Here is a 25668-nt window from a genome sequence, read left to right on the forward strand (position 1 = left end):
GTAGAGCATTGATTGTGTGTCAAGCGTTTTGATTTTATACGATATTAATTTAATAAAAAAGGAAAACAAATCGCTTTGCTGTTGGTCCTTCTTTTTGTACCTCGCTTTATACTGTAGATTGAACATACAATAGGTTTCCAAAGCAACAGCTTCTAAACTGTCTCTCACATCTATTTTGGGGTGATGAATATCTGAAGTCTTAATTTGTCCGGAGCATGTGTGCCTGGAAGGTTGGACAGCTGTGTTTTACTGTGGAGCTGCTACTTTAGCCGGCACATATGACTACTCACAAATAACAAACTACCATTTGAATTGTACCCTCTTTTCAATTATTTTTTTATTGACAAAAAGCCATTAATCAAAGAACAGATTCAAGAAAATTCCTGAGAAAGCAAAAGGGGAGATCTGAAATAATCACATTAATCATTTGGACCTCACCAAAAGCCTCGTAGTTCGCCTCGTCTCTGTGCATTCATGAGGCTGCAGCCAAGAACAGTGAAGGGCCTGGTTAAAGATATGTTGCTAATGACACAGAGAGAAATGCAAAAAGTATGTGACCTACCTCCGGTAAGATTTGAAAGTATTAGATTGGCAAGGCTTAATGTCACTGCGGCCAAGGAGCAGAAATACACAGCAAATCATCGACAAGTAAAGACACACATGTGGGGTTAGGACAACTGATAAAATGGTGCATTTCCCTGACAAATAAAGGATTTAATTTCAAGTCCAAATCCCCTTTTCTTTTAAATCAATCACTGCAGAGGAGCGCCATCTATGGCTCTCTTCTAAGAAATCCATGATGTGATCGTTATGAGGGCCACAAACAGAGACAGCAGTCATGAGACAATCAGACAGTATTAAACATTTAGCCCAAAACAAGAGCAGCTTACACGACTGTTCACAAGTCTAAGAGCTTGATCATCCTGAAGTTTGTTCAGTCATTCATTGGCATGGCAAGAAAACTAGTGTTTTTGCATTAGGAGCATAAATGCACATTATATACACTCTGACACGAATGCCTGTCTCTGTCGTTAATAAGGCACTGAAGTTGGAGGGGCTGTGGAAATACAGGCATGGATATACTGAGCTTTAAACCCAGGATGTGATATTGATTTTAAATCTGACCAATAACGTCCACAGGCTTATACAACGAGCATGTCTTTAAAAAAAAAAAAACAGCCCTTACAAACACAAATTACTGCTATTTATGGTAAATGTGATAAAACTTTCAAGACAATGTATTATATGTCCACTTGACTGTCTATATGAAGATAGTATTTATACTTTTTTTTTTATTTTTTTACTGGGTGCCACGTTTATCATGGAGAAACCAAAGAAAAAGGCAGAAGTATGTGTGGCTCTTTCATAAATCCAGCTCTGACTCATGCTCAGTGTTTTTCCATTGTGCCATCTCAGAGTCAGGTACTGCAGAAAATGGAACAATAAAAAGTCTTTACATTCGAGTGAAACAGACATTTCTTCAATTGTCTCACAGTATTTTCCATTTCTTGCATTTACACAGAAATGAACTACAGAGGAACGGTGGTCTGTAACAGATTATTTGTTCTGTCCATTATTTGTTCTGTGAATGAGCTGTGACTGACTGACTGGTCATGATACGGAGCCATGGTTCAGTGGAAGCACTTCACTAGTTCAGGCATTGTAGGACTTCACTTTGTATCAAATCCTTATTTGGTTTCCCCGAAGTTCCTCCTCAAACAGTCGTCGCTTTTTATTTTGGACATTGGTTGACAATTTTTCCAGCTATGAAATTAGTCAATTTCACTTGGTGGATTCTTCACAGCTGCATGCTGAGGAGTTTATGACAGGTGAGGGATAGTTTGGTTGATCCTGGTCGGCAAAAGGCAGAGAAAGTACAAGGACATGTCAGATGCCTCGGTCTCCGTAGAGGAATTGTTCATGGAAAGAAAGCATCACTGCCATCCTTTGTTGCACATAGATATCCATCCGGAATAAATTATTTCCATATTTGTTCATATTTTCTGTAGTGTTTGCATGGGAACTCAAGAATTCCGCTGTGGAATATAGTAAAAAAAAATAAGGATGATTATTTTTGACACAGATTGAACTTCATTCACAGATTGTAAATAAATGAGTTACATTCCTGACACTAGATCATCTGTCTATTTCTTTATTGTATTTAAATTCCAATTATTCACCCCTACAACCAGCAATCTCTTATGCTACTTATATCAATGTAATTATTCTAAACACCCATCCATCTTTGAAACTCATTTTAATATTCAGGGTCGCGGGGGCTGGTAGCCGAGCCCGGCTGACATCGGGCAGAGGTGGTGAACACCCTTGACAGATCCCCAGACTATCACAAGTGCTAGCCACTAAACCACCATGTAGCGCTCTTCTTAATATAAATCATTTCCTGCACTGACCCACTGGTAGGCCCTTTTCACAGCAGCCATTTTGACATATCATTGCAGGGTAAACAAAGGTGTAATTAATAAGATAAATGATGGCCCTGTTCCATTTAGATGGGCCAGTGTGCTTGTATCCTGAAAGCCGGCTCACTGTAACACCTGTGACACACTAAATAGAACGGTGCCATAATTCATTTAATCAATTACAGCTGTGTTTTGCTGCTATGACATGTCAAAAATGGCTGCTGGGAAAAGGGCCTATATCTTCATTTTCAATCGTGAAATCCTTTAAGTCATCTCGGTTATACGTAGTAAACTGCATGCTTACCTTCCCATGAAGGGCCAGGTGGCTCACTGTTTCCTCCTGACCACCTGTTTGAGGTGGAGCTCACTCTCTGCTGCTACGATAGGCAGCTCGTTCTTAAGGTGGTATGAGATAAGGTGGCTTATGCTCTCAAATAACATGTCTTTGGTTCGGACCTGTAGGGAGGACAGCAAAAGACGGGAGGATGTAAGTTATTTTGTTTACTACATAAAGCAAAAGCCTTCCAAGAAGGATGTACAGTATGAATTTTAGACTTACCACTCCCTCTGGGTCCACTAGCAGTAGGTGTTTGGGCAGCCCACAGTGCATGCCGGTGAGCACATACTGTCCTGGGTTGGTCGTGCTCTCCCGGACCAGGAAGTCTCCGTCTCGGACAAGGAGTTTCTCTGCGTCCCGCCTGCTCATGCGGCTGTGGTACCATGGTTCCCTGCGGAGCTGCTCCTCGTTTGGGGCCACGGGGGCACGGCGGCGTGGAGGGCTGGGCCACTGGTCCTCCAGGACCCGGACACCTCCCCCTCCGGCTGCGGAAGACCCACAGGCCTCGTGGAGCTTCAAGGCGTCCTCGAAGGGCCCTAAAGGAACAACAATGTTTCAAAAAGACAAATGTGGTCAATCTATAGTATTTTCCAAATGTGTCACAATGTGTCCCACTAACTTTAAGAACTTACTCATGTCAAAGAGGTCCTTTTTTGGACTGTCAGGTGGCCTGGACACTCGGTGTCCATTGGGCCCCTGAACAAGTGATTCCAAGTTTTCCAGACTTTGGGTGTTAACGTACTGATGTTCCTCGTAGTCTCTGCTGCCTGGTGGCTGGCCGTCAGCACACAGGTAACCGTCTGATGTCAGACCTGAGAAACAAAGGGGCTCTCAATACGTTTTTTTATTCTGCATGTGTGTGTGTGTTATGTTTATGTGTGAAACATTTTTGTTTCAAATTTTTGGGCTCCCTCTAGTGGTTATAATCACAACTCGCAATATTGAGCTTCCTCAGGTACCACATTGTATGAATAGATTATTTCCAATTAAGAAAATTAAACCAGTTGCTTAATGTACTTTAGTGGAGGTGTATTGTTGATGTCATAATCATAGAACAATTGTATGTAGCAACCAATAAGAAGGCAGCCACCCGTACACCAAAAAAGGAAAGAGACTTCTCACAATACTAATGTTAAATAACAAATGTTAACTGCTGTGTTTATTGCATATTTCTACACTTAAGTTGTCTGAACCTTATCCACTTTATCATTATGTCAAAAGTCTTTCTAGTATTGTACTAAAATGTTCATATTGTTATTATTGGACTGTTGACAAGTACTATTGCATTTAGTTTTAAGTACTTTCATACTTTGAACTACACTAACCTGAATAAGAGTGTATATATATAAAAAATAAAGTTTGTTAGATAAAGTGGTAGTAAATAAAACTCAATTGGAAGATTAACTATCGTCATGACCTAAATTGAATTCAGGGAATCTTGAGGACGCTCCAATCAAACATATTACACAAATTGAACCACGAGTCATTGAACAAAGTTATTTTTCTCAAGAAGGCCCTCCTGATTAATGATCCCAAGAATCCTAATTCTATCAGCGGGATATTGAGAAAGGACCAAACACGGAGCTTCTCTCTGTGTTCGGTAACTTTCATTCAGGGCACAAAGTGCAGTGATGACCGGACGTGTAGGTGAGAGGTCACGAAGTTTCAACATTTTCAGAGAGATAAGAATGTCATCACACATTTAGTCCCAGGTGTTATACCTGTCTTCTGCCACAGGGTGTCTCACCTGAGCTGCTGGTCGTCTCAGTGTCCCAGTGCAGTTCATAGCACAGCTGACCAGGGGGATAAGATGCCTGCTCCCTCCTCGCTGGGGAGCCCATCTGCAAACAAACACAAGAGGGACACATCCTTAATACATTTGTAGCTCTAAACCTGAATCGGACAACTCTCTCATCTCTTGTCCCGCACATAATGTAGTTTTTAAGCACTCTATTTGAAACATTAGCTACAGCATGTCACCATCGTTTGAACGAGCTGCAGGGAAAAGAGCTATGATTTATATCACGCGGTGGGCAACGCAGGAGTCGAAGCTTTTTATGTAATCACATCTATCTTTGGCAATTATGGTGCAGGCCCATCAGGAAGACAGTTATGGAGGATATGTTCATGCTCCAACTGTTTTATTCTATGTAAACAATACGGGGAAGGAGCAAGAAAAACATATCAGTCACCGGTTTATGATGGAGCTATCAAAGAGCTCGGCTGTCATAGTCTGGTACAGGTTAGTCCTTGATAATGACCAGATGGAGCTTTCATTACATCTGATAATGTTAGATGGTAAGGTTACATCCAGAAACAATCATGCCTGGAGATTCACCTGTGCTGCTGTCTTGCTCTGTGGTTGTGTGTGGATGTGACCCAGCAGAGCTCCGCTCGGCCTGAGTCTAGAGTCCACCAGCCCCCCAACAGGAGGCTCCTTCCCTGGGATGCTGTTGTAGTAGTCATGTTCAGAGAAGTCCTCATCCTCCCCCCACATCACCTCTTCGGTTCTGGTAGACCTGAAGAAGTGAAAAGATATGTTTGATTATTATAACCACACAATTATTACCAGAGCTTTTATTATGTAAACCTCTGGTTCCCAAACTGTAGGCCCCCGACCCGGACTAGGTGTCGCCAAAACTTCACGCAATGCCTTAAAGGTTTTATTCTGTTTCCGTTTTAGATTTGTGCATATATTAGGGTTATACCTTGTATTTTTCAATTGCAATCTATTGTTGTTTTGTTTTTTGTTTATGATATAGTACTCCCTATTCACTTTAACTTGTACAACACTTTGGTCAACTCTAGTTGTTTTTAAATGTGGTACAGGAAAGAAAAACTTGACTTTTTGATATTACAGAGTGTAAGACAACTTTAAAAATAATATACAGTTGGCCTATATCTCAGCATTTCATTCATTTCTGTAAAGTAAAAATATTTTTTAAAGTTTGGATTATTATTTAAGATATAAACTAAGAAACAGTGAAAACCTGAATACAAGCTGTATTCATAGAGCCTTCCCTCTCTGCTAAACAGCCTCTTCCAGCATTATAAAAGTATGCAGTTAAAACGACTAAAGAGCTAATATGACAATGGACAAGCGTCAGGGAGAGGAAAAAACTGAATTGGTCAAAAAAGGGACCTATTAAGTATGTACGATTGTTGAAAATAAAAGCAAATAAAAAAATAGATAATAGAGTATTGTATTAAAATGTCCTAAAATAACAGAAGAACTCATCTATAACACAATACTAACAGGAAATAATGTGCCCAAAGTTCATCCAAATAAAGTTATTGCATTCACTGTTTGGGTTAATTGTACAGTCTGTTCAGATCAATTGTTCTGTACTGTTATTGTTGTGCATGGAATATAATATGAAATATGTCACTTGGTAAGGGGTCGTCAGTAAACTCAATGATAGAAAGGGGGTCCATTAAGGACAAGGATTGATGTTTAAATTATTATAGTTTTATTACTTTTTATAGTGATATTAATAGTAATACAAATCTGTGTGATTAGATGACTTCTCCACATCCGAAAGTGATCCATATAAATCTGATAGGGATTTATATGGATCAATATTATGAGCCGGACTTTGAGGTAATACAAGAACAAACTATCTGCTTGTAATAAATAACAGAGAAATGTGAGAGTTGTACAGTAGATCAGGTGTTTGTGGAGGAAAATGCGACTAAGCTCTTTTATGTAGGACGTCTGGTCAGTATTTATTATTATTTATTTAAGAAAGTGTGATTGATGGTGCCAACCTCCACTTTCACTTCCTGTGGGTGTCAATCTTCCTATAATAACTTTAGATTTTTGATTTGACATTGAAGTATCAACAATTTTAAAGCTATAACCGTTATGTAGTGATTCGTAGTGGAATAGTATTTTTTATTTTGCTTTAGGAATTTACAACATGCAGTTATTTCTTAGCACCATGGTGCCTGTTATTTTAGAAACCAATGATTTACTGTCGTGCCACCACTCCACAGACTTGGAGTACAGTGACATAAACACTTTTTTCATCATTTCATAGAAGTCATGATTGTGTCTGTGTTACCTCTCCATAGACGCCATGGTTTTGGGAGGACTGTGTAGATACTGTTTGAACTGCAGCTCGAAGGCTTGTCCGATGGTACTGATGACACCCTGGGCTAAACCGTCTGAGCACTCCAGGATGTGACACGCTGAAGGAAACAAAACAAGATAATAATCACTGCCTCAAACTTTTAGGAGTAAGATCCTAGCTCACCATTAAAGACTATTTAATTTATATTTAAGTTTAAGCATTTCTTTCCAAAACACTATATGGTAATTTAGTTTTTTCTTTGCTTCTTTTTAATGAAGTGATACCTTGCTCATAAATATAAGTAATTTCTGTAGACAATGTTATAGTAAAGTATACTTTCATATCAGGAATAACTTACAAATGGTCTATATGCTATGTTGTCACTTTTTAAATTTATTACTATATAATTGTGGCATCATAAAATACATATAAAAGTGAGTTCCCTCTGAATAAACCGTGATTAAATACAATCCCTTACTGTATGAATGTGGTTATGAAACTGAGGCTTTTCAGGACATACCTCTCTGATTCACTGGGTCTTTGGCCACATAAGCAACATAATCAGGCGTGTCCTGCAACAGAAAGGGGGATAAATCCAATTAGACCAGATGAATTAGACATATATAACTGAATTAAAGCCCTCATTGATTCTACGGGTCATGAGATTGGAAACCAGTAAAATGGAATCCAGTCAGATGTGTGCAGTCTGCCAAAATGTCCATTCCAACAACAACGTAAAGGAGAGCTGGGAGCGAAAACGCTGAACTCACTGTGTCTCCTCCAGAGGCAAATGAGATGGACTGCATTGGATGGTGAGCTATCACCTGAAAGAGACAAGCGGATAAATCAGAGACACATTGATTAATGTGGATACAGACAAGACAAATGGGCCAGAAGATAAGAGATGTCAGAATACAAAGTAGTTTGCTGATACACTTCTGAAATTAAGTGTTACTACACACTGATTATTTTTTCCAAAATTTTGGTTTTCAGCAAATAGTTAATGCTTCTGAACATCATATACATTTTTTAATAATGAACATCCCAACTAATATTAAATGAGAAAAAGGGATCTTGAACTGATGATCAAAGTTGAATTACTGAAATTGAATAACTGAAGGAATTCATAACATGTAAAAAATTGAATTTATTTGTGGTCAGGAAGGGAACCTTCTTTTAGAAGTAGTAGACAATAACATTTAATTACGGCTAGACACGACAGGCAAACATATCCTTTTTAATGCACTGATTTTGCTTCCATAATATGAATATGAAATAAATACACATTTAGGTGTTTATTTTACTGCACTTTGATTATTTGTGTAGATTTCACTATAATTCCCCAAAAGTTTGCTTTTAATTTAAACACACATTTCAGAAAACTTGTTATACAAAGAATAATTGTGTTGGTTAAAATGTTTACAATATTAACCTGTAGTGTCTTGTAAAATGTATGGAATTTTAAAATACACATCTTTGAAGGCTTTTTTCTCATAATAAAGATATCCATAATTCTCTCTGTGAAAACTTTGACTCTAGTCTGTCAACAAAATGAAACAAGTATTATGAACCTGGCTTTATCCAATGTTCAGATTTCTTTTCTGGAAATGTATGCAAATTTGCATATATTTAATAACAAAATGCCTCGTTTGCATATTTAAACAAGATTTCTGAAAACTTGTGATACAAAAAAGAATTGTCTTATTGTACGTAATCAACTGGGGCAGTTTCATAGTGATATCTATTAGTTATATTTTTACCCTCACAGTAAGTGTCCCTCCCCGTTTTTTGGGGTAAATGCATCAGTCCAACCTGTGCACAGATGAGTTTATGGTGGTTTTAGCATCATACCTGTCTTGTTGTAGGGATAAGCAGACCAAGGCCATCTATGGAAATATTGACTGCAATGCTCATGCCTGCAAATCTCAGGTTACTCTTCCCCATAACGGTGTGGAGAGCTTTGTTGTGGGCCTACAAAAAAAGACAATACAATAGAAATTACAATCACATATTCAAAACTGTATTTTTATTCAGAAAACAGATATGTCATCCGTACTTGTTTATGTTTATTAGGACAATTCAGACATCATGCAAGTGACTTTCATAGACAGTCTAAGGTTTCACTAAACCACTGCACTAACCTGTGTTCTCCCGCAGGGATAAAACAATTTAACAATTTATGCAAAGTAAGAGATTTCTATTAACCTTCTTCCTCCACGCTCCCTTTCCGCCTGGCACGATGTCACACAGCCTGTTGATGGCCTCCCTAATCAGGGTAATGAAAAGAGGTCAAAGGTCAGACTGTAGTGGGACACACTGGCTACTCACCTAAAAGCTACAAGGACACTTAAAGAAACAATCATGTGGGTTTCTGTTCACTATGCACCCAAATATTAACAATCCATTTAAAGCAATATTAGGAGTATTAAACGATTTAAATGCTGAGTCAGTGTTCAGGGCAAAACTAATCTACTGAGTCACAATGATGGATTAGACAAGAACAGAAGCTTTGTGTTCCCTCCCTCGGGCTAAGGTCATAGGTCACAGACCCATCACAGTTCAAAGGTCAAGAAAAGGTTTCCAGCAGGTCTGTTCCTGAGCACTAAACTAGTTCTTACCACTGATTAAAGACCACCATCAACAGAGATTGTTTATCAAACTCGTGTTAAACTCCCTGTCTGATTAGGGAAGAAGAAACACTTTAATTTGAGCCAAAATAAAATGTCTTTTTCTGCGTCTTTAGGGCATCGTTACTCACATTTAATTTCAGCAGTGGAATTCTCTCTGCAGGTTTGTTACAACTTTGCAGTAAAGCTGTAATAACTCCAGGGAATGGTGGCCTAATGGGTGTTTAAAGTCCCTGTCCCCTGTGTGTCTGGTGGCGGGAGTGAGGCATAATGAGGAATTTAAGGCTGCAGAGCTCAATCTCTCTCTCTGCCAGGGGACGGCGGGGACGGCAGTCAAGAACCCAGCTGCCCCTATCAAGTGGCTCGTAAATATTTAAAAAGCAGCGTCCCGGGTCCCATCTCGAGTAAAGGTCTTCTCAGGGATTTTTGAAAAACACCACAATGTTTCGAATGACTCATGCAGATGAGAGGGCAGAGGCAGGAGGAGGAGGAGGAGGAGGAGGAGGAGGAGGAGGAGGAGAGATGGGTTGTTGTTGTTTTTGCCCACAGCCTCGGCAATAAAATGCAGTCATGCCTCGTTATCGCTGGTGTTGCTGTTTAACACCGTGACACAGAGAGTACTGTTGGGAAAGTGAGCCTTCTTCAAATCTAGGAGCTGAAGTACATTTTTTAAATACTGACAATCACTGAATGTTTTGTTGTGGTTTTCCAGGAATAAATGAACTTGTGTGAAAGTCAAAAAGGACTTGTGGACGCATAATAAAGGCTCAGACTTTAAAATGTTGCTTTTTGAATTGCACACAGCAACCATTAACATAGAGTAAAATATCTCGTAAAAGTTTGTAAGATTGATTAAGACAATCAATCATTGATTTATGGCCTTATGGGACAGATGGCCCGTCCCGGGTTCCCCAGGGAATGAGAGACCTCATGCCGTTAGCGTCACTGGGAAATTTGTAAGTCAGTTTTAATGCTGCCATTCATAAAATGTCTTTCCCATGCAGCTGAATGGAAAAGACAGCAGTAGGTTCACAACTCTATAGTTAACAACCACAAGGATACAAAAATAAAACATATGTGTCATCAATGCACTAAACTATAATGAATAAAATGACGTCGTTCAATCAGCCACACTACTACAAAACCTGGCTTACTCATTTTATGCTAGTTTTGGTTTCTCCCTTTTCTACTGTTATGCTCTTTACAACTCTCCTCCTCCTCTTTAAGAAGTTACAACCGCCGACATTATCCATCAGGGTGAGTTCATGGGGACCACTGCAGCTTTCCACCGTCATTAGTAAACATCATCAATAATAGATCTCCAATCTCTATCACTCCATCCTCTGCAGCCTCCCCCCCCCCATGCACTTAAGCCCTGGATGCACGGTGGGCTCCGATTACTGCCGATCGATAATGGAGGAGAGAGAGAGAGAGAGAGAGAGAGAGAGAGAGAGAGAGAGGAGGGCGAGAGACAGAGAGCGTATTTCTCCCATGAGGCCGAGGATTGCAAAGAGCCCTGCTTTTATAACAATAACATCACATGTCGGGCATAACAACACGACACAGACATACTGAGGCCCTGAGGTATAGTTTTCTAGGGACACGTATGTATCGTCACTTGGCACATATACATTAACTGAGACACACAACATTGTTTGGCTGCCATTGTACACAACCTTGTGACTTTAGTTTTATTTTACATTGTTTATACTTGCATAAGCATTTCATTTCCATGGCATATGATTAAGCAGGGTTTGGTAAAATTAACTTCAAAAGATTCTCTACATTTCTACAAAGTTAGCTGTTTTAAACCAAAAAGCTCTAGTTGTTACCCTATTTATTACCATTTAACAGCATGGACATAATAACTCAATTATAATCAAACCACAATTACTCTTATATAATAACTCTATAATAACAGCCACAAACTGACACACTCCGCCTGTTGCAATTTGATATCATAGTGGCTGATACTTCAGTTAATCCTATACATATTGGATCAGATTCTCCTGACTCATCACTATTAATGTAGATGGTTACCAGCATACCTTGTCACCTGAGTCCGCGTGTTGAAGTCCAGGGAGCGCATTGACTTCAAAACTTCAATGCAGCCCATGTACTGCAAAAAGAAACAGACAGAAAACGAGTTTGGTAAATAATAATAATGTGTGAATTTTGAAAATAAATGCTTAAACTTAAAAGTCACTATGGGAAACTACTAAGGTCAACGGATTTCTGAGAATTTACATAATAAATAAGCATCTATATGTTTAAAATATATCAACTATGTAGAGCAAATGTTGCATTGGAGTAAAATGTGTCAAAACAGACATTAATCATCTTTTAAAAATATGCAGCATACAATATGTAATCCTTGATTGGTAAACATGGCTATTTCCCACAATGCATCATAATCTAACTCAAACCCACATATAAGGCCATTAAAGTGTACTCCAGTGCGTAGCAGCCAGCTGAGCAGCTTCCTAATGGCTGTCAGGTTGGGGTGCTAATAGCACCTTGACTAGATTAGCAGCACTAAGAGCTGGACAAACTGCAGCTTCTTAGGCCTCTGGGGGGATGCTGAGGGTGTGAGTGTGTTTGTGTATCGAATCCATCCATGTGAGCATGTCTTGTACTCATTTGAATATCTGGGAGGTTTACATGGAAAAGACGAAGGCGGGAGTAAAATGTGCGATTCATTTTTCGATTTCAGTTTTAAAATATGTCTACAATTTAATAAAAACACATCACAGCCTTGATTAAGACAAACCAATAAATTAACATCTAAATTAAAAGACACTGTTGGTGTTACCACTGAATGTTAAAGGCAGAATCAGTGACTGTGTTTCGCCTGTTTTGAAAAGACTTCTCATACAAGCTCTCGTCTCAAATCGCATACAGACTTTTGTGACGTAAAACTCTCCAGCAGTATGTTAGCTTGTGTGATTTATAAACTCTTTGTGAAACTAATTTGGTGCTACATAATTTACAGCCTCTCCCACAGCACTTTGACTCAGTCGATGCCATATTTAGTGCAGTTTCCAGGATTGTTAGTGACTGTGACAGACAGCAGACAGACCACAAGGCAGCCATGCTAACAAACAGAGAGAGAGAGAGAGAGAGAGAGAGAGAGAGAGAGAGAGAGAGAGAGAGAGAGAGAGAGAGAGAGAGAGAGAGCAACCTTTGAGCCAGAGAGCTTAATGAGCTTCCTAACCAGATTTGGAGACGAGGGGAAGTCTTCCATCAGGAAAATTGTCTCTCTTTTTTCTTTCCCTCTTTCGGCCAATGCCTCCATTGTCACACACTCATCTGCTGATGAAACGCATCCCCTCTTCTATAACCTTATCAGCAGTCCCTTCCTTTGGACCCAGTCTCCGGCACACTATTACCAGCACTGCAGGGACACTGACAGTCCAAGAGACATTCCTCGGAAATGTAATCACACTGGCATGCCTGTGGTAAACTTCGTGACTTCGTGTGGCTGTCGTTTGATAGTTCATTAATGTAGAAAATGTCTTAATGTCCCAAATAATTATGTAATAACTTCTCATTTAACCGCTAAAGGCAAGGCAATATCAAGAAGCATGTATGTCGTGTTACGATGGATGGGCAGATAATGGACAGATACTGAGGACAGCAGGATGTTACCAAACAGAATCTGGATAGTGTAGAAGATGAATGATTTGAGTTATTTTTATGTTCAGTTCATGCAATCCTGTCTTGTTTATAATTCATGTTGCCAAAGTAAATTTTTCATGTCCTGGACAACAAAGTTCCTTCTGTCATACTTGTGTGCACTGATAGCATCTGACCACAAAATGTACCCGCTGCAACACGGAAGGACCTTTCTGGTGCAGCAACAAAACATTAGACAAAGATAGAGATATTTATAATATGACTGGTAAATACTGTGCACCAGACTTTGAGGGAACAGCGTGGCATGATAGCAGTCTGGTTTTTATGTTGCTCTCTTAATGATAGCTGCTTTGGCAGCTGCAGTGCTTTGTTTGATGCTTGTTGCTCCCTCGCTGCAGTGTCCTGGCTGTCAAAGATGGCAGATGCAGGCCAGACACAGACCCTGACATGGACAAAGAGAAAGTGCAAAGGAGGAAACCCATTGATATACAAAACATATTTGTGTCTTTCCAAGCAGAGGAGGGACTGTGTGGGAGTGAGAGAGAGAGAGAGAAAGAGGCACTGAAACATAGAGGGAGAGAGAGAGAGAGGTAGCTCTGTGGAATAAAAATGGCACAGGGCAGCAGAAACCTACTGTCACACTGACACTAATACATGCAGCAAGTGCTCCTCCCTGCATAGATTTACCACTGAACTGCGCGTATAGTTCTGCTGTGAAATGCATCTCAAACGTTAGCTTACACGGGTCGTTTAAAATCACTGCAGCGCACAGCAATAAGCGCACGACAAAAAGCTAGGTCTGAAAAAAATAAACCGAGATATCAATCAAACATTGGAACAGCACTTGTTATGAATCCAGGAAAGCTCTGCATGGTGATGAGAGCTCATCACCGCACCCCTCCCATCCCGACCCGCAACCGTCCTGATCCACATCACATGATGCAAATGACTGTGATTAAATGTAATTAAATATAGGAATGAATGGTGCCTGTATAATGGCATTAGAGGGCTTGCTCGAGCCCCAGACTGGGATAATCAAGAGCCATGTCATTAGTTTAGAGGAGAGGGGATGGAGCAGTGCAAGAGGGGCGGAGGTGAACGGGCGCAGGGGATCACTAAGGGGAGATCGTTGACATTGACGTCAAGCAGTCTGCTCGGGATGGCAACCCTTTATAAACACAAATCACAAGTACTGGTAAAGATATCTCCTTGTTTTTGTTTTTTTACAATCATCCACATATCTCTGGTGGGACAACCAGACGGCCATTTCTTTATGCATGATCTTGCTTTAAATAAAAACATAAGTGTGTGTGTGTGTGTGTGATTTAAAAACGTCGTTCAAGCATAGTCTAGTGATATTAACTACAATAAAGACTTCACTCAAATATTGTAACTCACATTGTGTGGATTCAATCTTAAGGTGTCTTAAGAACACCACTCCCACAAGCTTACAGGTGGAGCTAACAATCACACATAGGTTACATGCACTTTAAATACATATGGTTATTTTTTTTTAATAAACCATATGATGCATACGTCCTTTGGCAAACACTGCGTTAAAATAAGGATCCTTGCTACAGTCTGTGCACATCACTTTAACTGTTTATCTTTCTCCACCCTGACGCCTGTGTGCTATCCTGTCGCAGTCACACCAAGCCATCTATCTGGATTATGTATTCCCCAACCCCTTCGCCACATGAGCTGCATAACAAACTGCCTGGCACTGTGCTGTCCTTTTGTTTCCCACCCATATAGAGAAACCTTTACATGGGGCCGTTAATATTTCCTAGTTCACTGATTCCTGTGAGCAGTTAATATGTGAGCACCAGAGGAAGAAAAGTTATTTTACTTGATAAACAAATCCTGAATTAAGTGGATGTTAAACAGGTGTACATTTACAATGTTTATACAGCATGCATTTAAAAAAAACAAAAAACAGGTGCACACTGACTCACCCTGACAATATAAGAGGCCCCTGATCCTACGATCTTCTTGTCAGGGTGCAGCCAGCCTTGAGAGGGTTTGTTGATGAAGTTCCCCTTCTGGGTGAAGTCCTCTCCCCCCAGCCACATGCCTTCCACCCTTGTCCTGCGGCTCATCCCTGACCTGGAGTTGCTGGAACCCCCAGGGTTCGCTATGGCCTCCGTGGCCCCGAATACATGGCCCCCCTGATTGGCCGTATTGGCCGCCGCAACCGCTCGCTGCCCCCGAAAGGCCTGCAAGGAACAGGGGGTGACACACACAGGGTCACATGAGTTAAGCACCGCCGCGAGGCTGGCCACGGGGCCGCTGGCCGAGGCAGCAGCACTGTGCCTGTGTGAGACGGGGGTCTGGGAAGGAGCCGCCTTCCCTGAGTCCTTGCTAGAGCTGGAGGGGCTCCGGCTGAGCAGGGAGTTGGAGAACTTCCACTGGGGCATCCTGGGGATGAGCATGCAGAAGGTGGTGGTGGCATCCTGCTCCCCGTCCAGGGAAGGGGAGTCGGCCAGGGCTGCAGCCCCGGAGGAGGAGGAGGAGGATCTGGCGGTGTGGTCCAGAGATGGCAGAGGAGGCAGGGGAGGCAGAGGAAGGCTGGTGGCGGAGGAGGAGACCACCGGTGTGGCCACAACTTTGCCGCTCATGGCTAAGCTCTGCATCAGGTCGTCGGAGGAGGTCACAGACTCGTTGCGAAAGCGGCCATACTTTGGCTTAAGGAGCATGCCCGGAGGAGCCGCCTGGAGCAGAGGCTGAGGGGGGGGTGGGGGGAGGATACCTGCCAGAGGATGGGGGGTTAGGGGAAAGGGGGAAGGGGAGGGGGAGAGGTGTAATGGAAGAAGGGGGGGAAACTAGAGAGAATATCTTCCAGGTGGAGTCCTATATCCTTGTCAAGTGAACGCTGTCTGGTCCTCTCCCGTTCACACACACACACACACACACACGCACACACTCTGTCCCGCTCTCGTGCCACACTCCTCTCTGTCTGAGCCGGCCTGCCTCCTTTCACTGCCGTAGGGAGGCTCGCTCGTATGCTCCCAGTCTCCCTCTCTCTCTCTCTCTCTCCCAGACTCCCTCTGCCTCTCTCTCTCTCTGGATGATGTCATTGGGTCTATTAGCCCTGCCCTGCCCAGCTGCTCTCAGACTGTATTAGCTAAAACACATCTGCCTGAACCGCAGTCAACCTCAACCTCACACACACACACACACACACACACACACACACACAATCTACAGAGCAGCTATTCTTTCTATACACTGTAAGAGAGATTCTGCAAATGGATTACCTGTGTCAGTATATATTACACTTTAGGCTTGATACGCAGCAGTATTTCAAACCTTTACAATTGAACAATGCTGTCACTTTATAAATTGAGACAACAGCAAAATGCAACGATATTAAGATTATGAATAAACTCGGTACTCGGAAAATCCACTTTCTTTTCTTTCTATGTAGGTGATAAATATTGACTTTAACAATACAATAAACTAAACTAAAATCTAAACATACGAACAATAAGCAAGCATGTATTGGTTCCTACAATCGATGTTTTTTAATTTATCTTTTTATCAATGATATTCGGCAATAATGTATTTTGCTAATTTCCAATAAAGTAAGCATCAGCCATAATCAGATTAGGAATGTTTTTCATGAGTAGAGAGCTCAAAATTTGCAATATACTATAGTAGCTGTAATGATAGAGCTTTATTGAAATACAAAATAGATATATTAATTATATTAATGATATGGATTGTGAATGAGTAAATGTACTTGCATGAGTCTTATCTCATCAGTTAGAGTGTATTTTTGTGTATGTGTCTTTTATGCCTCCACAGGGAGCAATCGATCATTCCCATTCAAATCATTTCCACTCTGACTTCCTAACTCACTCTTTCAATCACAATTTTTATTTTCATGGTACACAGAGGTAGATAAAGGTTGCAAAGTGGGCTAAGCAGGACTTCCCCTTGTACTTTTTAGGGGGTTTGTTTAAATCATGCAAACACAGTGGGAGCAATGTCTACACTGGTTGTGACATAAACCAAAAGTCAGGGTCACCTGTTACACAGAAAAAGGGGCCACAGAAAAGGAACGGTTCGTTATGTTCCTGTCAACTGCTTGTTTTAATCAAGACAGTTATTCATTTTTTGACTCCAATAATCGTCTGTCCAATAAAATGAACAAAAAAAGGACAACACAGTAAACAACCTATATATAGTAAACAGACAAACTACACTGATCGAAATATGTTTAAAAAACATTTGTAAACTTAAAGTTATTTAGAAAGGCATCAGGAAACTTACCTATTTATAAGCCCAGTGAACCCCCAACGACTTTTATCAGAGAAAAAGCAATTCTTCAAACAGCACAAATGAGCTGCAGCTATGGTTGAATAAGAGAATAATTTCAATCCACTAATCAGGAAACCTCATTAGAACAAACCACACACTGAGAAACCCACTGAGACAAACAAACCACCATCAGAAACTCTATGACACGGCTACCGCTGCCATCCCACCTTCTCCCCAACAGCCAATCACCTCCTGTTTGTTTTCTACAGAGTATGAAAAGTTACTGATAAACCAGATGGATCCAATGAATGTCTACAGATGCACAAGAAGCTGGTCTCCTCTATATGTCCTGTCACCTTTTCTGTAATAAAAACAAACAAATAACCGATCTGGCAACATACTCTACTCAAAGGTAAAACAGATATAAAGTAAATATTACTTTAAACCAAACTGAATAAACGTGCTTTAAATAAATAGATGCAAGAGCAACCCCTTGAAGATTGTATTAGGTTTAAATGCCATAAATAACAATATATGACTCACTTTCAGCTGATGTCACACTACAGTTTTAAATCAGTCAACTAAACTATCATTTTCTGTTTGTGAAGAGTAAACATATGTGATTCCGGACTTTGGTAGTTTGCATATACAAGTGGAACAAACCACGCTGTGAATACACCACCACTCATTAGCAGCCATTACCTTGACAACAGTGATTACAACTAAGAACAACAACACAGGTTACTTACTTCCAACTGACTCCTCAAACTTCTTTGTTTGGTTAAAATTTAAAGAGACAGTTTATTTTTCATGTACTTACAAAACATTAACTGGGAAAGGTTATCTATCTATTTACGTAAATAGATTTTAAAGAAATCTATTTACGTAATGAGAAAATATAATAGATCACTGATGCTCTCCTTTGTGTATAGCTTATTATGGTGCCACAACAGTATTTACTGCAATATAAAAAATGAAAACAAATAAGTCAGTGGAAATAGGTTTTTGTCACATATGAATTAGAGAGTGATCTATGTTTATAGCAAATGATAAAAATCAAGTTTGGAAAATATCAAGGGACTGGATCTAAATTGGTACCCTTAAAGATACAAATATTGTCTACCTGACAAAAGTATAACTGAATACATTACAAACATGAGAGCCAGTGGTAAGGATACATAGTTTATAATGATCTGCTCCATCCAAGAATGCAACAAATTTAAGTTCAAGTAGAAAAGAAAAAAAATGACTATTCTGCGGGCAAAATAAAGAGAAAGTGAAACTTGCTAAGTTTGGAAAAAACACGAATGATGATAATTAAATATGAATTAATTAAGTTTATTAATTAAATAAAGAATATTAGAATATTTAGAAATACTCAATTCCATCAGGGTTAATGTTAGGTGGATTTCCAGCTAAATATTATCACACCATCTTTTGCAAACTGTAGGCTAAATATGTTTAATAATTGTGTAAAGCCTAGGGTTCATATTTAACTTCTTATTCCCAAATGTTTTGTGGTTAAACCCGAAAATGTCAATGCAAGTAGTTGTTTTCACCACCACCAAGTGCCTTTTGCATTTCAACCCCGGCACCTCCATACCTACAGCCTGTAGCGCTCCAGCCATGGCCCCGCCACACGCTCCAGCACCCCGGGCAAAAACACACATTGCCCCGGGGGACGAGGGGAGGAGGACTCGCAGCGTAGCAGAGATAATGAATAGTGAAGAGCTCCACATTGAGCCCCTTTGCAAGTACCAGATACAGTACCAGTCAACAGTTTGGACACACCTTCTCATTCAATGGTTTTTCTTTATTTTTATTTTTATTTTTTTCTACATTGTAGATTAATATTGAAGACATCCAAACTATGAAGGAACACATATGGAATTATGTGGTAAACAAACAAATGCTCAACAAACCAGAATATGTTTTATATTTTAGATTCTTCAAAGTAGTTGAATGAGAAGGTGTGTCCAAACTTTTGACTGGTACTGTACGTTTTCAAAAAACACATAAAACATCTTCCTTTCAGACTTATTTAAACTATATGGCACAAAACCAAAACGTATATTTTTGAATAATTTACATGGAAATACACAAACAGTGTTATCTTGTTGACGTGTCGTGCTTTCACATCCGAGTGGTACATCTCTCCGAACATAGACCATCTAGCCCAAACGGGAAGTCCACGTGCTGCTGCCTCGACCAATCAGAGCGATGCGGGTAACCGTTGGGTTTTGAATCGTCCTCTGAAAACAGCGGCAGATGACAGCAGCTTCTTTCGCTCGCAAACATTGCAACGTTCGTGAGCTAGCTAGCTACTCCACACCGCCAGAAACAGCTTATTTTAGGGGGGGGGGAATTCAACTGTTAACACTACTATCATCGACTTAAAAATGTCAAAAAAACAGATTTACTACTCCGACAAGTACAACGACGAGGAGTTCGAATACAGGTATGGTTAAGGAACGCTTTACGGCATTAGCTCCAGCTAGCGTTGTTTTCAAAAGTTCGTTATTTATTTATTTTATTTACGTTAAAGTCAGTTAGCTTAAACGTCACACAGCATCCTGGCACATTTATTTTTGAATGGGTGGTGAAGTAAATACAAGCTATGTAACACATGTGTGTGTGTGTGTGTAAACAGCTAGCTATGCTGACTGCCGGGTGACGTCACGGGTCAGCGGTCTGAACGTTCTGGACGTGACGTCATTGACGCTGTGGCCTAGAGCGTTAACGTTCACTATCACTGTATTACGTTTACTGTATTTCTTATTGTGTGTGTGTTCTCTGTATCGTCCCGCAGACATGTGGTGCTTCCGAAGCAGCTGTCCAAGCTGGTGCCCTCCTCCCACCTGATGACAGAGGACGAGTGGAGGGGACTCGGGGTACAACAGAGCCAGGGCTGGATCCACTACATGATACACAAACCAGGTCTGTGAGGGGGGTCATTGGGGTACAGTACCAGTCTAAAGTTTTGGACACACCTTCTCATTCAACTACTAAAATATAAAACATATTCTGGTTTGTTGAGCATTTGTTTGTTTACCACATAATTCCATATGTGTTCCTTCATAGTCTTCAATATTAATCTACAATGTATTAAAACCATTGAATGAGAAGGTGTGTCCAAACTTTTGACTGGTACTGTATAACACTGACAGGAACTCTTTTGCTGCATAACATGACTACTTACTTTGACTTCTACGTTAAATACTAAACGTTCTTTATACTGCATATTTTTTGCATTTCTACTTTTAATTACATGCAGACTGAAGGATAACAGTATACCACTTAATTAATAGTATTGTATATACAGTACCAGTCAAAAGTTTGGACACACCTTCTCATTCAACTACTTTGAAGAATCTAAAATATAAAACATATTCTGGTTTGTTGAGTATTTGTTTGTTTACCACATAATTCCATATGTGTTCCTTCATAGTTTGGATGTCTTCAATATTAATCTACAATGTAGAAAAAAATAAAGAAAAACCATTGAATGAGAAGGTGTGTCCAAACTTTTGACTGGTACTGTATAAATATTAGATTTAGATGCATGATCTTTCTATAAAACAAATACTGGATATAAGTTTCAGTCACATACTAAGGGAATTGCATACACATTTTTAGACAAAGACAATTTAATTATACATGATATTATAGTTCTACATTACCAGTCAAAAGTTTGGAACACTTCTCATTACTTTGAAGAATCTAAAATATAAAACATATTCTGGTTTTTATGACCACATATTCCATATGTGTTCCTTCATTGGATGTCTACGTTATATTTCTTTTTTATACATATTTTTTTGCATTTCTACATGCAGACTGAAGGATAACAGTATACCACTTAATTAATAGTAATGTATATACAGTACCAGTCAAAAGTTTGGACACACCTTCTCATTCAACTACTTTGAAGAATCTAAAATATAAAACATATTCTGGTTTGTTGAGCATTTGTTTGTTTACCACATAATTCCATATGTGTTCCTTCATAGTCTTCAATATTAATCTACAATGTAGAAAAAAATAAAGAAAAACCATTGAATGAGAAGGTGTGTCCAAACTTTTGACTGGTACTGTAGGTTCACATTTGTAGCTTAGAACAGTCCTCACATATGCACACATGCATATTGGACGAGCTGATGATGTTGCAGTCATCCTTTCTGTCCATGCTGGTTGTGAAGAAATCCTTTTCTTACCAGGTGTCTACAAGATACAGTACCAGTCAAAAGTTTGGACACACCTTCTCATTCAACTACATATTCTGGTTTGTTGAGCATTTGTTTGTTTACCACATAATTCTATATGTGTTCCTTCATAGTTTGGATGTCTTCAATATTAATCTACAATGTAGAAAAAAATAAAAATAAAGAAAAACCATTGAATGAGAAGGTGTGTCTAAACTTTTGACTGGTACTGTATGTCCTAGTTCTTTGCAAAATGCACCCTTAAGCTCAGCCAAAGCAAATATGTTTTTGTTTTTTTATGGTTAGATCAGTCCAAATGAGTCTAATCAAATGGGTATTTCCAATATAACCGTATTCTAAGAACAGAAGTCCCCTTTGTGTTAGTATCGCTTCCCTGCTGCTCAGCATAGAAGCAGTGTAAGGGGACAGAATGATGGGATTTTGTATTTAAGACTGTTGGAAAGTACTTCTTTGTTTTGTGCAAGCCTCGTTTTAGCTTTAGCTCAGCTGTAGGGTGCAGTTTCTGCACAGGAGGACTGTGTATTTTGACCACAACCTCTAATGTTGTGGTCTGCCGCAAAGGTTTGTCTTCATGACCAGTATGGAGGAAAGGAATGATTACAGGGACTGATAACTCTTGTTTTACAAAATAATAACATCAGCATGTAAGTATTGTATTAAGAAAATCAAGAAAAATATCTGAATTGATCCTTTAAAGCTTCTAGCATGTGCCATTAGACTGCCCAAAAAGTTGTATGCAGACGGAGCACAGCTGTGTGCATGAGGTACACGGTATAGTGTAACCACTGTACTGTACAGATGATTCTGACGGATACTTCTTCTTTGCTTTACTCTCCAGAGCCACACATACTGCTTTTCAGAAGACCTCTCCCAAAGGATTAAATGGAAACCTGTAAAATCCCTTCATTCATCTTTGCTGATTTGTATTGTGTATGAACCATACATCTCTCCTACATACTATCTACATATGTTCTAATGTATTGTGTAGAAAATCCTTAGTTGCATTGTGTCTTGTCCTTTAAAATTCCCTCAATTTTTAGAGGTAACGAGAGGCAAACGGCTTGATTCCACTGTGAATGATAACCTTATAAACAATATGAAGGTGAAAGTTTGCCTGTCAATTGTACATTTTAATACATTTTTTAAATGTCTTTTGATGCCATTTTTTATGATTGATTTATTTACCGAGTGTCGGGCAGGCATAGTTTTTTCTTCTTCTTCTTTTTCTTCTTCATTTTCCTCAAGCCCAATATTTTCCCAAAAGAGCTTTCTGTTTTTTCTGTTCTTTAAACTTCTGTTGGTTTTGTGTACATAATATTATTTTCGAGATGTTATAAATGTTTACTGAGTCATGGTTGATTCAACACGTTCTTTGTTGCTGAAAAAACACAAATTAAATGTACTTCTTCACATTAGCTTTGTTTTCTCATGAATATTTTTTTCCAACCAGATCACAGAATTATGTTTCAGTGTGATGATGGTCAGTCAGAAACATTAACTACTAGTGGAGTAACAAACTCAGAGTGTCTGATGCCCAGGGAGAAGGCTGGTGCCCGAGCCTTGTGGACTGTCACTTTCTCTGGATTATAAGATCCAGGACCGGGTTTGTCGGTGGCGTCTCTGGGTAAGCCGTGGCGTCCCAGCATGGAAAAGGCCGGCTTTCTGGGTAGATAAACACTGGGGTCCGTGCTGTTGTACCTGCAGGGCCCTGGCGTCATGGCTAAGTCCACAGCGGGCCCCCCGTGCTGTAACTACCTGACATTGTGTAACTTGCGCTGGCTTGCTTGTTTGGGACTTGAGGGCCCATCAGAGGAGGGAGACAGTACTTGTTAGGAGCCGGTACTGGGTCGACACTCCGGTACCGTGTACGAGCCCCCATCGTGTAAGACGGTGGTCTGCGCTGGAGGTTGCATGGTGGGGTTTTCTCAGGGCTGTATGCACCCGGTCCAGGTGTCTGGAACAGCTCCTCTAGTGAACAGAAAACAGTTGAAAAATATAAGCCATCAACTCAACAACATATGGTAGAGTGTGTACTTAGTGGGGTTCAGAATTTCAGTTGTAACAGCTGACACTGGATCTGTAGAAGTGGTTTCAAAAACAAATGTTTTTGTACAAGGGTTCATCCTTTCACACTAACGGAGCAGTTAGTTTGGTCTTAAATTAAGATGCAGCATGACAACATATTTGAAACAAAATGTGCACTCAAAATAACAAGTTATTTGCCTTTTGTGAAGAGGAACTTACTCTGTGTTTTCACTCGGCCCAACATTGAGTATGCAGGCGTGCCGTCCCTTCCAAAACGAGTCATTTTTGCATCAATGTGATACTGTGGCCCTGGACTTGAGTCTACACGATACACTGCAGGGAAAGTAAACATTAATGATCAATTTAATATATAATTTATGCTCTGACAGTTGGTTTGATCATGCAATGGTCCTAAAATATACTTGATAGCTGAACATAAGGGGAGAAACTCCAGATTTATGAGGCGTTGTCTCCCCCTAGTGGCTTTAATGTAACATTACATCACTAAGGATACATAATGGGACTTCAGTCATGTATTTAAGGATATTTAATCATTCTGAAAAGATTACCACATATATTATTGCTGACAATTTTTTTTTAATTAGGTTTCTATGTATTCTTGAAAAGCTGTATGGCTCAAAGCGTTGGACAGTTTTAAAGTGTTTATTACATGAATAACAAATGTTTTCTCTGCAGCTATGAAGCTATATTAACCTAAAAGATAGAGAAAGAGTTAAAGAACTCACTAGTGTCACTCATCCTGCCGTGGAAAGAATAAGCAGCGCTAGTTGGCTTGGTGAAGTCATGTCCCATGAATCCAATGGTGGGAGGAAGCCCATAGCGACCAGGCCCCGGCCCTAGAGACAAGGGGAATTAACACAGAGATGTACGGCCTACACACATATAAATTATACGCCATTGAACATGTTCTATTGTTATATTTCAGCACCAGTCGGTTGATAAGAATGCAAAGTCTACAAATTTGCAAAATTAAAGAATGTTTCATAACTAAAAAATAATTGTGTCCACTTATTTGACAATCTACTAAACTCAATTATGAGGTAACGATGATCTGCATCATGATGCAGCACACACCGAGACACAACCCAGAGCGAAGTGTTACATCAGCGTACAAGTGTTTACTTCATGAGGACAGGCAGAGCTAGTGGGAGCATTTTTCTCACAGAGGAGCAAGTCCTGGCAGGTCTGCTCACTGAGAAATCCTCCACTCTGCTCAAGTCAACTCTCCCAGTTTGAAATTATGTAATACAAAAAAAATGACCAAAAAGTGACCAACTGGAACATGATATTTATGCCTTTAGACAGGATGTACAGATTTCTACACATGGATTTACATAATCGGTACAAAAAAAACTCACCCTTTTCTCTTCCTGCTATTAATGGGTATTTCTTCTCCATTTGATTCTTTGTAGAGGTGACAGATACTTCAGGAGTCCTTCAGTTGAAGCAATACTACCAAAACATTCATACATACAGAAGAAATATGATTGACAATCTAAAATCATAAAAACAAAAGCTTAAATGCAATGTTTTTTTGCACCTTACCACAGATAATTCCACCTTTTAGCCAGCACTGAGGCAGACTGCATACTTAGAAATTCAGCTGTCACAGGACCACCTCACTCCATGTCCGTCTTGGTGGTCTTTCTTCAGATATCACAGTATTCTCCACTCTGCCCCTAACTGACAGTAAAACCCAGAAGCCCTGGACGATCCAGAATCAATCCCTAATTTCCTCTGAAACAATCAGGAAACCCGAGACGCATAATAGATATCAAAGTGTCAACAGCAGAGCGGACTCTCTTCACCGGATAGGGTTTTTATCCATCTGCCTGTTTGTCCCCTTTGTCCCCCCTGTGGTGGCTCACACACATGATTGGCCCTTCCTCCACAGAGGCTGATGTATAGGTGCACTCAGCTGGTACTTGGGAACAATGTCATCACTCCAGTTCTCTCTCATGTAATGCTAGCTCCCCCTGCAAACCATGAAACCAAGATCCTTTTCTCCTTTCACTCTTTCTGCTCATGGCAGTGTGGAGACGC

General features: G+C 40.0%; 3 protein-coding genes across 4 annotated transcripts; 1 reads left to right on the plus strand and 2 right to left on the minus strand.

Annotated features, from left to right (window-relative positions):
* Positions 1–1752: 1752 nt before the first annotated feature.
* shc2 (SHC (Src homology 2 domain containing) transforming protein 2) lies at positions 1753–17520 on the minus strand. Of its 2 annotated transcripts, XM_054602671.1 has the most exons (14): positions 17369–17520; positions 15049–15309; positions 11506–11576; positions 9036–9096; positions 8682–8801; positions 7601–7654; positions 7351–7402; positions 6822–6948; positions 5096–5276; positions 4505–4598; positions 3390–3569; positions 2980–3293; positions 2725–2876; positions 1753–2036 (listed from the first exon to the last, which is right to left on the minus strand). In XM_054602671.1, exons 2-13 carry the CDS (start codon positions 15190–15192, stop codon positions 2748–2750), a joined length of 1527 nt encoding a protein of 508 aa, XP_054458646.1. In that variant the 5' UTR covers positions 15193–15309; positions 17369–17520; the 3' UTR covers positions 1753–2036; positions 2725–2747. The 2 variants fall into 2 exon arrangements, with proteins under 2 accessions (XP_054458646.1, XP_054458645.1); XM_054602670.1 differs by lacking the exon at positions 17369–17520 and having other exon boundaries at positions 15049–15807.
* A 2073-nt stretch (positions 17521–19593) lies between these two features.
* On the plus strand, positions 19594–22995 carry cks2 (CDC28 protein kinase regulatory subunit 2). Its single transcript, XM_054603104.1, has 3 exons — positions 19594–19814; positions 20166–20293; positions 22418–22995. The coding sequence occupies exons 1-3, from the start codon at positions 19756–19758 to the stop codon at positions 22459–22461; spliced, it is 231 nt and encodes a 76-aa protein (XP_054459079.1). The 5' UTR covers positions 19594–19755; the 3' UTR covers positions 22462–22995.
* A 65-nt stretch (positions 22996–23060) lies between these two features.
* Positions 23061–25258, minus strand: odf3l2b (outer dense fiber of sperm tails 3-like 2b). Its single transcript, XM_054603452.1, is given in 6 exon segments — positions 23061–23323; positions 23326–23547; positions 23824–23937; positions 24351–24461; positions 24984–25077; positions 25171–25258. Coding segments are annotated over 5 exon segments (750 nt in total). The 5' UTR covers positions 25024–25077; positions 25171–25258.
* Between the last annotated feature and the right edge of the window lie 410 nt (positions 25259–25668).

Source organism: Anoplopoma fimbria, chromosome 8 (assembly GCF_027596085.1).
Source record: "Anoplopoma fimbria isolate UVic2021 breed Golden Eagle Sablefish chromosome 8, Afim_UVic_2022, whole genome shotgun sequence".
Lineage (NCBI taxonomy): Eukaryota > Metazoa > Chordata > Actinopteri > Perciformes > Anoplopomatidae > Anoplopoma > Anoplopoma fimbria.

What these genes read in the sequence shown, in the direction of transcription:
- shc2 (XM_054602670.1), bottom strand. Translation starts at nt 15,789, where the DNA reads ATGCTCCTTAAGCCAAAGTATGGCCGCTTTCGCAACGAGTCTGTGACC. An exon ending in AGGGAGCGTGGAGGAAGAAG is followed by an intron (nt 8,802 to 9,035) that starts GTTAATAGAAAT and finishes CTTTTTTTGTAG; the next exon opens with GCCCACAACAAAGCTCTCCA. An exon ending in TTGCCTCTGGAGGAGACACA is followed by an intron (nt 7,403 to 7,600) that starts GTGAGTTCAGCG and finishes TTTCTGTTGCAG; the next exon opens with GACACGCCTGATTATGTTGC.
- cks2 (XM_054603104.1), top strand. Translation starts at nt 19,756, where the DNA reads ATGTCAAAAAAACAGATTTACTACTCCGACAAGTACAACGACGAGGAG. An exon ending in GACGAGGAGTTCGAATACAG is followed by an intron (nt 19,815 to 20,165) that starts GTATGGTTAAGG and finishes ATCGTCCCGCAG; the next exon opens with ACATGTGGTGCTTCCGAAGC. An exon ending in CTACATGATACACAAACCAG is followed by an intron (nt 20,294 to 22,417) that starts GTCTGTGAGGGG and finishes TTTACTCTCCAG; the next exon opens with AGCCACACATACTGCTTTTC.